General features: G+C 43.1%; 1 protein-coding gene across 1 annotated transcript in view; it reads right to left on the minus strand.

The window, feature by feature from the left end:
• The window catches only part of CPNE8 (copine 8), a 74,989-nt gene extending 63,922 nt beyond the window's left edge, over nucleotides 1–11,067 (minus strand). Inside the window, exon 1 of the mRNA XM_083859033.1 lies at nucleotides 10,730–11,067. Coding sequence (XP_083715159.1) covers nucleotides 10,730–10,869 — 140 coding nt within the window. The 5' untranslated portion in view covers nucleotides 10,870–11,067. The remainder of the gene's footprint in view (nucleotides 1–10,729) is intronic.
• Between the last annotated feature and the right edge of the window lie 283 nt (nucleotides 11,068–11,350).

The following is an 11,350-nucleotide window of genomic DNA, read 5'->3' on the forward strand; positions in this document are numbered from 1 at the left end:
ATGCCTGGTTTTCCAAACCATAAACAGACAACCAAATTAGTAACATAAAACCTTTGCAAGCTGTTCAAGCAATGCCACCAATTTCAAAAGAAACTTTAAAGAAAAAGTGACAACAGAAAAAAAAAAAGATGAAAAGAGTCTGATTTGGCCACTAAATCACCTAACACCTCAATATGCTGCTCAATTTCATTTGTTCATTTTCACTTCAGGGAGATAACAATCAAAGTAGTCCTTTAAACCTAAGTACACAGTACATACACATAGGACAATCCACAACTACAGGAAACGGTAAAGCCAAATAGAAAGTAGACTGAATGTATTTCTAGAACTTCAGGTACTCTTAATTTTCAATGGCACTTTCTTCTCCACATGCTGAGCAATACAGAATGTATTTTTTCCCTTCTTCCTGAGAAAAACTTTTTTTTTTGTATTCTGTCTCAGAAAGGCTCAGAAACCAGAAATATCTGAAACTTTCTTTTCTTTCTCCTAATCAAAGTATTGAGAGAAAGAGACTTATATTTTAACTGAACACGGTAAGTATGGCTTTTTTTTTCTATGCCTATTAAGCCTTTCAAATAAAGAATACAAAAAGAAAAGGAATTTCTTTTTTTATTTTGATTATGACGGAGGGGAAAAAAACCCAAAAGCTTTTATTTGAGAAACATGCATATCAGGCACCTATAGCAAGGAAGTCTAGGAACATCTGTGCAAAAAGCATTATCCTACCAGCACAGATCTTGAAGGAATTCATTCTGCCCCTGCCCATTCTGGTGTGGACCTTCAAAAACAGTTGCAACAGCATAGATGTCTAAGGGAAAAAAATGAATAGGAGCCATTGCAATAACGCTGGAAATGCTGGGATAATTTTTTTTTCTGTATAATTACAGCAATTTCCCAAGGGTGAGAAAGAAAGTAATCAGTAAATAAGATAAAGTTAAAATATATTTAGCTATGCCTCACAGAATCCTTTTGCTCCCATAGTTTCATAAACTCCATAAAAAATTACCAAAATAACAGTTCAGTGCTCAAGAAGTTTTTTAGAATAGAATGTTTTGGCTGGAAGGAGCCTACAATGATCATCCAGTCCAATGGCCCAACCACTTCAGGGCTGATCAAAAGTTAAAATATGTTATTAAGGGCATTGTCCAAATGCCTCTTAAATGCTGCCAGGCTTGGGCCATTGACCTCTCTAGGAAGCTGCTCCAGCACTTGACCAACCCCTCAGTAAAGAAATGCTTCCTAATGCCAAGTGTTTTGTACTATTTCATCTAAAACAAGTCACATGTATAAATCAGATGCTTCAAGATTCACTGATTTAGTTAGCAGTGGGAGCTAACCAGAAACCATCCAGCCTGTGCTGCTTCCTACAATCTCTCACCCACTATGTGCTATATGTAGTCAAATATATGCTAAAAAGCAGCATTTATTCACCTTGTCCACATGTACTTTCCCTCCAATTTTACTTTATTTTAGTGATCAATATCTGAACTTCCTTCTCTGTAAGGCTTTTTTTTAAGCCTTTGTTACACCAAACTGCTAAGCAGAAGTAAATCAAATTCCCCTGTCGGAAGTTACAGAATTCTGGCCTTAAGGACAGATGACAATAACTGCAGAACTGACAGTTTAAAATCTGCTTCTTTAGTTTTAAAATTCAAAAAAATTAAAAATCTGTATTGACTGGAGAAAGACTTACTTATACATTGCTTCCAACAGCTCTGAAATCTTTAATGATTAAGATGTGGATCACTTCAGATTCATTTGTCAAAATCTCTCTGGGTGCTATGGCTTTATGTTTCTTTTCCTATTTAGATTACATTTAAATGCATGCAAAGATTTCTTGATTGTGAAATAAAGCACTCAGCAGTTTGCAAACACAGAACTTGGTTACTCATGCAAAATAATTTTTAGAAAATTTACATTTTCAGTATATCATATTTGTACTATATATTACAAGCACACACTACTTCTCTCACACTTATCAATCTATGGGAAAAGGAATTGTCCCTAGTTCATTAATTAAAGGCATTTCTGTTTTCATTACTTAATGATGGGCCCACATCACTTCTTCACAGAAGATCCTGATAAAGAAAGGAGTACCCTAATCACTTTTTAATGTGCAGAATAGTACCCACAGTACTACTAATTGTAACATAACTGTATTCACCTAGTAGGCACTACCCCTCAGCCTTAATGGTATCACTGAACTTGAAAGGATCAGTCCTAAGATGAGGTATGATCCAAAGAGTCCACTCGAGTGAAGAGCCCACTTGACCTACCTTCAGAGCAATTTCACAAACTGAAGTGGCAGCTTAAGTAGTCACCCTTGCACAGCTATTGACTCTCTCCCTCTCTATTCTGTCAGAGCACAACAAAGGCAGCTATTAGCCTCCAGATCCCTAGATTCAAAATGCCCTGGACCTAACAGCACATCAGACAATCTCTCAGAATTTTACCTTGTCAAAATAACTGGTTCTCTTAGAATAGGCTCACAGGTGAGACAACAGTGACTCTACTGACTAACAGGCAATTAGGATGACCTGTTCCTTTCTGTTCAAATCATCTCCACTCTTCAGGGCACTAGAAAAACCAGAAAGAAAGCAAACATATCTCTGATGTGCAAGCTTACGAAAACATACACAATACCTCTTCATAGCCTTTGGAGAAGTAATTCACTCTTCTTGTTCACCAGAAAACAAATAATTTTCAGTCTCATGGTAACTTTCATTGTCAAGCTAAGAATACATTGATTGAGAAGCCATAAGGGAAAAAAAAGAAAGGGAGAAGCAATGAGAAGGGTAAGATCAGCAGTGCTTCCATGAGTTTTAAGACAATCCACAGAAAGCCATCTCTGGCCAGGTGTATGCAAACAATTTTAGGATGAAACCTCTATTAAAACTGCTGATTACTCCTGAGGGTTAAAAAAAAACCCAAAGGAAATGCCAAGTTTATTTATTCTAACACAGCAATAGTTTTACAGGAATTCTGTTGAAACAGACAGGAAGTACTGAGTTACAAAAACACCCTGGTGCAGATGAAGCAGACCTGAACACAATCTTAGACTATTCCAATTTAAATTAAAAAAAAAAAAGACCAATTAGTACTATCATAAACTGGTGGAACTCTGCTCCAGTACTAACCCAATTTCTATCTGAAACCAACAGAATAACCATCCACATTTATGTTGTTAAGGCTGGCAGGTAAACAGTCTCAGGCTCTGAGCTTCTGGGAAACGGCACTAAGGACTGCTGGTGGTTCAAAGAGCTTTTCAATCTCGTGTCACTCACCACTCCTTTCCAGTTACTTTCACCCAGACCACCCAAATCCATGGATATGCTGCCCTACTTGAGATCTGATTTCTTCAGATGTTTCTGAAGAAATACATTTTATACTGTTTATACATTTCTTCGGAATGTATAATACAGTTAATGGAGTGTTTATTAATGTATAACAACATATAAAATCTACAGATTGGTCTTGCAGTTTTTCTGAAACAACTCTTTAAAAGGCATACCTCAAAGAAGTAATTTTAAAAGGAAATATATGCCATTGGTATAATATTCATCCTTTCTCTGTCAGTGAGGGACTTTGGTGGTTCACCCACTGGCTCAGATGGGCAGAGAAAAAAATGAAGAAAATAAAACTATCACAGAAAGTCTTCACAAAAATACAAAAAGCTATAGCAGATTTCCTAGTACCTAGGTCTTTTCCTGCTGCTGCCAGGCTTCCCTGTAAGGCCTTTTTGAGGCCTATGACAGTGGCCTTCAGCTGAGGGAGGGTGTCACAGTGAGCCACCCACCATGTCCCACCTCCTGTCTGAGGTGAACCAGGAAGTTTACAGTGGTGGCAAGGGTGGAAGAGATAGTCTCAGAAGGAGTATGAGATTGATGACTTCTTCCTCCCCACCTCAAGGACCCCCAGCTGAGTTAACATGCTCTGACTTCATTCATCTGCAACTCCATTCTACATCCACATTTACTGTTACCATACACAGCCTGTATTACACCTGCTTGAGACCTGCTCTTTCATTGCTTTTGGTTTTGCCCAGCTCCCAAACTGCACATCTTTACCAACCACTGGTGGCCTCTTTACAGCACCGGGGTCCCCAGTAAGGGGGACATCTCAAGTACCCTCTTTTCACCCTCTGCTGCCACACTCCCATCCTGTGCCCCCGTTTGCAAAGCCTCTGCTATCACACCATGAAGATGCTCCTCTGCACCACCCATTCTGTGAGGCTCACAAATACATCATTATACAGGTAACAACTACTTGCTACTACTGTCTGCTGAAAGAAATGTGGTTATACAACGACAAGCCAAAGGGAAATTAACTAAGCAGTAGACACCCAGTAACTAGAAAAAAAGATACCAGGTAAAACCAAACAAAGCTCCATGTAGGCAAAGGCAGGTTCAGACAAAATCTGACAAGTCCTGAGACTTGCAAAGTTGCATTGAAACCTGAAGCCTGCGTGAGAACTGCAATGTTAAAGGTTAATGACACAAAAATCAGACTTGCAAAAGCAACAGGTGCTTTGCTGAGGCCAGATTTGCACCCCCTAAACAAACAGAAGAATTTTGGGGTGTATGTTGAAACCACTGATCTTCCTAAGAACAGCCCAGATGCAGAGGAGCTGCACACCCTCCCATCAGAGGATGACCACAACAAACCCAGCTTTGCTTATCAACAATCTTCTTTGTTGAGCCAGATAAGGGAAAAGGCCTGTAAGAAGCAGATCCTGCAAGGTGGGGTAATACTTTTTATGATGCCAATGTCCTCTCCTGATGAGACTCAGGTGTAAAATCACCCCCTGGGAGAGGTATCAGGACATTCATACATAAACCTGAAGGTATTCATTTGTTCTGGTAAGTCACAACTGGCTCAACCTGTGCAGTCATGAGAAACAGTGGTCACGTTTTAGAAAGGGCCACAAATCTTCAAAGACCCCCCCCCTGAAGCACCCCCAGACTGTGCATGATCCACAGTATTTCACAGTGGAAACTCCACACCCAGAGGAGGCACCTGGGCCTTCCCACTTGAGCATATATTAATTAACCCACCGAATCTTTTTGGGGGGAACTTCTCAACCCCAATGGATAAAGACTGTGACCTCAACAGTCACAGATCAATAGACATCAAAATTGTTGCAATCAAGTCTCAGTGCTGGATCCGCTGGTAGTGATATCTTTCCTCTCCTTTTGTATTCTTACCCTTTCTTTGTTTTCCTTGTATATTTTCCTGAGTGATATTTTTATATAACTTATATTTCTACAAATGATAACAAAAGCAGATACGTTCATCCTTTCCAATGTAACTGTTCCGTTCTGAAATAACCCTGCCATGTACACACTGGTCATTCAGTCTTATTTCACTTTAATTCACCCCAAGGGATGTAGTAAGAACTTTCAGTTACCCCATCTCAGGTGTGTGCTAAAACAGCCTGTCCCTTGAGTATGGAAAATCACTCTATGAAAAGCCACTGTCCACAAAGGAGACACGAGTCCTACAGTTTTATTCGAATAAAGGGAGAGAGTCCACTCGACCATACATCCGTGGGGTTTCTCTCTCGAGGTTTCAGAGGACCAGCTCCCTTTTATCCTAAAATCCCGGCCACATGTTGTCCTCTTCCTTTCCCCAGCGGCTGCGGTACTAGGCAGGTACAGCCTTCCCGATCAGCCTACCACATTCCCCCCTTGAACACGTCATTTTCCTCCAGAGTTTAGAAATTAGGGCAATGAGGGTTCTGCAAGAGACACTGCACTGGCCCATTTGCCTTTTACCCTTAAGTTCAGGAGTCAAACTGTCTGGGTTCTGTAGCTTGAGGCTGGCAGGGCCCTAAGACACGTTTCAAAGACATTAACGCACATTTCTCCTTAAGACACTCTTAAGGAGAATGGAATTGTTTGTAAAGACATTAACACCCATCTTTCCCATCGGCAGCAATGGAAAGAGAGAACTTACAGTGCAAAGGATCTGCTTTAAAGTCTATCAGCCACGTGGCTGCACGTTTAAATCTCAAACAATGGAGACACACAGGTGAAAATCAAACCGTGCACTCTATCAGGAATTGCATCTCCATGACTATGGAGACTGTAAACCATTTGTATTTTTTCTCATCTGAAACCAGCTGGTTGTCTAGGCAGTTTCATTTCAAAGAAAAAAACATGTAAGATCAACATTCTGTTGCCAGTCACACATAACCACTCCACGGACTTTTAATCCAATACAAATAGAAACCCAAACACAAAGAAAGCAGGGAGCCAGATTTACAATCAAAATTAATTTTATATTCTGTATTTTGTACTATAGAGAGTTAGAAACTCGAATAATTGGTTACAAATATCTCTTATCATTGTAACTTTCTGTGACAGAGACTTCTAACAAATTATTAATACTAAAAAAAACCAGAAGGTAAATATGATTGCTGGAGAGACATGATCTTGCCAGAAATCAATGCCTAGGACAATCAAAGATATAATTAAACATACTTTCAGGTATTGCAAGCACTCAGAAGTGGCTGGTTAAGACTTTCAGACAGCCAAATAAAAAGAAAAATTCTGAAGTGATATGTTTTGTTCCTCTGTGCAAGGAAGCTGAAATTGAATTATTTCAATTACTGAGAGCAGGGGTTGCTTAACTCCATTCAGCTCATTCATTAATGTTAGATTTCTGTAGAAATTGTGAAGTGGCATAGGACTGATCCAAAACAGGCATGGGCAACCAACTGTATTTCTGTCAAATTAACCATGACAAGGTGTTTATGGTGCCCTTACACACCATAAATGTTGTGGGAACAGAGGCAGTACACAGTTTATCCAACATAAACCTAGACTGATAAAGACACACTGCCTGATAGAACATAAAGCCTTTCAAAGCAGTATTATCATAACAAACATCCTGAATTAGCAAAGTGGCCCTGCACTGTGTCAATATTTTACAACAATCCTATCATCTTTTTAATAACCATGTCATCCTTGATACACTACTAGAAGTCATAAAATGATAAAACTACAGCTCCACTTTCCTACAGATAGTAAAAAAAAACCAAACACTCTCAAGAAGATAATTCTGATTGACAAGTCCATAAATAAACATTAACATTAGATATAATGATTATTTTATTATTTTTATTAACATAAAAATAATTAACATAAGACTGCAGAATAGCTGCAGAATTATCAGGTACTACAGGAAAAAACCTAGGCCTATCCACACAGTAACCACGATAAACAGAAATCATCATTATAGAGATCACAACAAAAAAAGTTAAAAATTTGAACCCATTAAACCATGCTGAACTTTGTCTGCTCACGTAGAGCACAAATTTCAAGGTACATAATAACCACAATCTTCCGGTTCTCAGCATAAGATAAACTACTTCAGTCAACACATAGTAACAGCACTAAGAGAGAGAAGAGGGGAACAGAATATGAAGTTTTTCCAAGGCTTAACTAGATTGGAATCAGTGGAGAACATCAATAGAGGGAAAACAGGACGATGACGGGTATACAGCCTGAAGCTTACCTGAAGCTCACATAAGACCACAAGTTTACACACAGAGCTGGTAAGAAAAGAATTGTGTCTAGACACAAGCCTACAACCAGCATGCAGTGTCAACATTCCTGTAGAGGAAGAGGAACCTTTCGGCAGGAAAACAGTAGTGAATAAAAGGATAGAGTGCAGCCTATTTCCACTTTTCCACACAACCTGCAGGGACAAGGTCCTGCTCCTTCACCACATGACAATTGTGCAAAATTATGCCAGGCACTGACAAATAAAGATTGCATGGCAGGTGACAGTAACATTTTCATCAGACCATGAATGTTCCTTGTCACATGTGATGAAGGGAGAGACAGGGTGCAGAGGGAGATGGATACTAGAACAACTGATCCAGACAATAGTGGACAATTAGCAACACCAGAGGATCCTCTGGGATACACATGTAAGCTCTTCTGAGCTGGCTCTTGAGTCAAATACTTCTGCTTTCTGATAAACTACATCTTACAGAATAGAAGTAGAATTGAATAGAAAAGAACTGTGAAGTTTTTACTTGACAGGCACTGAGTAGTAATAACTAGAATTAATTTCTTGCCTTTCTAACATTTTCAAAGTTACAGCTAATGCTACCATTCAAAAGCCATGTGAATGATATAAAAAGCTTTTAGTCATAAAGAAGTCCCAGAAAGAGCACTTCTGGATTTTACAATTTTCACAGAACTTCTCATCTCGTGAGATGCATTTCTCTTAAAGGCCACCTGATGTGACCTCGAAGCTAAACCATGGTGGCTTGGAGAACATCAACAGTGCAATGCCATTTGCATAATGCTGAATCTGGATATTTTGGCAACACTGTGAGTTGCATGGCATGAGCACGCAGGCAAATTGGGAAATACTGATAGAGAAACCACATGGAATGGAAAGCTGAAGGAATAGAAACTATATCCTTAGTAAATAAAACAGAAAGACAGAACAAAGGAAAGAGTCACAAATTTACGTTACGGCACAAACAGTTTGCACGGCTTCACCAACCACCAAGTTGTACCATCTGTACAAACTGTAAGAACTTCCCTCATGTCCTACAAGGAAAACACACAAAAACCCACAAAAAACAAACAACTCACACACATACACAAAAACCACACATCATCGCAACAACAAAAAAGCCCAAAGTCAAACAGAAACAAAAACCCAAGAAAAAAAATCTAGGAATAAAAATAGTTATCAGCTAACAATTGTTGATGCAATTCAGTGACCACATTGGTCCTACAACTCTTCAGGTATCAAGAAGAAAACTGTGATGACCCAAACTGTTGTTAAAAGCATTTCTCTCCAGGTATAAAGGAATACACAACTGCTAATTATTAAAGAATTTCCAGCATTCTCTGAATTTTGCTGTTTGCTCTTGCAGTCTTTCACAATCTCATTTAATATCATGTTTCACAAGCTTTAGCCAACAAACGTGTTTAGAGATGAATGACAAATGTGTTAACCATTAATCTCTGCCCTAGTGTCACTCATTTTACACTCTGCTTTGAAGCATCATTTTGTAATCAAAAACTGTCAGCCAGCACATACAGAAGAAAGGAATCTCCATGGAAATTCCCATCTTTCTACACCTGACATCAAGACAAATGAAAGTTTTAACAAAACTAACACAGCTTTTAATGACATCTAGAGAGAAACTGCTGCTGTAAACTACATATTGAAATATACTGGAATTAGTTACAAGTAAGGTCAGAACCGATTGACTATGCTCTATACCTGCATTTCTTTGTAACTATCTGATGGATTCTTAAACCACTGTGAAACCTGGGAGGTACATACAAATGATACCTGGAATTAAAGGAACTCCCATACTAAGTGAATTGGGTCGAATTCAGCATAAATGCTCTGACATCTGTAACTGTGACAGGCTATTTGGAGAACTTAAAAGTAATACTAAGCGTCTTGGATTGCTTTTGCACATTCCAGCACACCCTTCCTTGGACAAGTTGGTGTTTGTGAACTGTGCAATGACAGCCAGCAGTACAATGGGGCGATTATATGTCAGCCTGGTGACTCTTTCAGTATTACAGATTTAATCCTACTCTATTTCTCACTGCTTCAGCCTTGTTTTGAAATCCACACTTGATAAAACATCAAATCGTACTTTATCTACTAAGGAAAGAGAGGGAGTGGTCTGACAATTTAAGTTTAGAGAACTGCCGTGCTGTCCTGGTAGCAGTGCTGGTAAACAGCAACAGCTCTCAGGAGCTACACTGTAAAATGAAGCAACGGATTGTAGAAGAAACTCTGTCTCGTTTCCCATCAGGAAACACACTGACAGTTCAAATTTTCCGCTGGAAGCTGCCAACTCTGCTGGTGAAAGGCGTCACCGCTTTGCAGCTACTGGGAAATACTTAAGGAAGTCGCGGAATGTGAACGAAGACATGAATAAAAAAGCGCACAAATAAAAGTATTTTTTAGACTTCTAACGAGAAAATCTCTGCATCACGGGATGAAACCGGAATTTTGAAACACCGACAAACAACGGACAAAGGAACAAAATCACAGACACCGCATTTGGTGCCATGGGTTGGCATTCCCTCAATTTCCCGGCAGCAGCGTTACGATAAAACATGACGAGGCGACACAACACGCCCGTACTCTTTGAGTTTTGCAAGAGAGCCTCGAAGAACCCGTGACAGGATGACTCCGGACGGAAGGTCTCCGTCCCCACCACGGCACTTGGGACAGCTCCAGAAGTTCAATACCCGCGGGATAACGCGCCCTGCGTGGCTCCAGCCCCCCGGCAGCGGCGCGGGCGGGATGCGGGCGGGATGCGGGGCGGGATGTGGGATGAGATGCGGGATGGGATGCGGGGCGGGATGCGGGATGGGATGAGGAGCAGGATGCGGAGCGGGATGCGGGACAGGATGCGGGATGGGATGCGGGGCGGCGGCGGCCGCTGCCCGTCTCGGCAGGACCCGCAGCGGCCGCGGGAGCGGCGTTTCGCCCCCGGGGTCCGGCAGCCTGCGGCGGACACGCCCGGAGCGGCCAGCGGGCTGCAGAGGGCTGGCAGCCGGCCCCGGGCTGCGCCCCGTACTCCCCAGCCCGGCACGCTCCGAGGGCAGGAGCGAGAGCGCCTCGCACAGCGCCGGGCACACAGGCTGATCCCCTGCCCTTCTCCCCGCTCCGCTGACAGCCCGGGACGAGGGGCCCCCGCCCGTCCGCCCCCTCCGAGCCGCCGCCGTACCTGCAGGACACGGAGAGCTCCACCTTGGTGGCCGGGATGCTGGAGCTGAGAACGTTAAAATCCCCCACGGACGCCATCCTCGGGAGCCCACCGCTCCTGCCCGGCTCCCGCTGCCCCGCCGGCTTCTCCAGCCCCAACATGGGACGGAGCGGCGGGGCGGGAACGAGGAAGAGACGGAGGAGGCGGTGCCTAAACGGCCTCGGGGCGCGGTGCCGCTGCCGCCCGTGGCGGGGAGCGCGGGGAGAGCGAGGAGCCCCGGCCCGCCCCGCTCCTGCCCGCCCCGGCCCGCCCCGGCCCGGCCCGCCCCGCTCCTGCCCGCGGGATGCGCTCCCGGCTGGAGCGGCCGGCGGGAACGGCGCGTGACGTCACCGCCAGCGGGAGCCCCACGGCCCCACCGAGAGCACCGGGGGCACCGAGCCCTCCGGGAAACGCGGCATCGGGGCCGAAGCGACCCCCAAACCCGCGGGCGGGGAGGTGCCCCGGCCTCCGGAGGCGTGCCCAGCGATTTCGCTCCCGCGCCTCCCCGGTCTCTTCCCCCCTGGCCCCTGCACGGAAACTCCCGCTCCGTCCCGTCCCGCAGGCTGTGCGGGGAATCTCCTCCCTACGCGTTAGCAAATGAGG

The sequence above is a fragment of the Zosterops lateralis genome (genome assembly GCF_965231275.1).
Source record: "Zosterops lateralis genome assembly, chromosome: 4".
In the NCBI taxonomy this organism is placed as follows: domain Eukaryota; kingdom Metazoa; phylum Chordata; class Aves; order Passeriformes; family Zosteropidae; genus Zosterops; species Zosterops lateralis.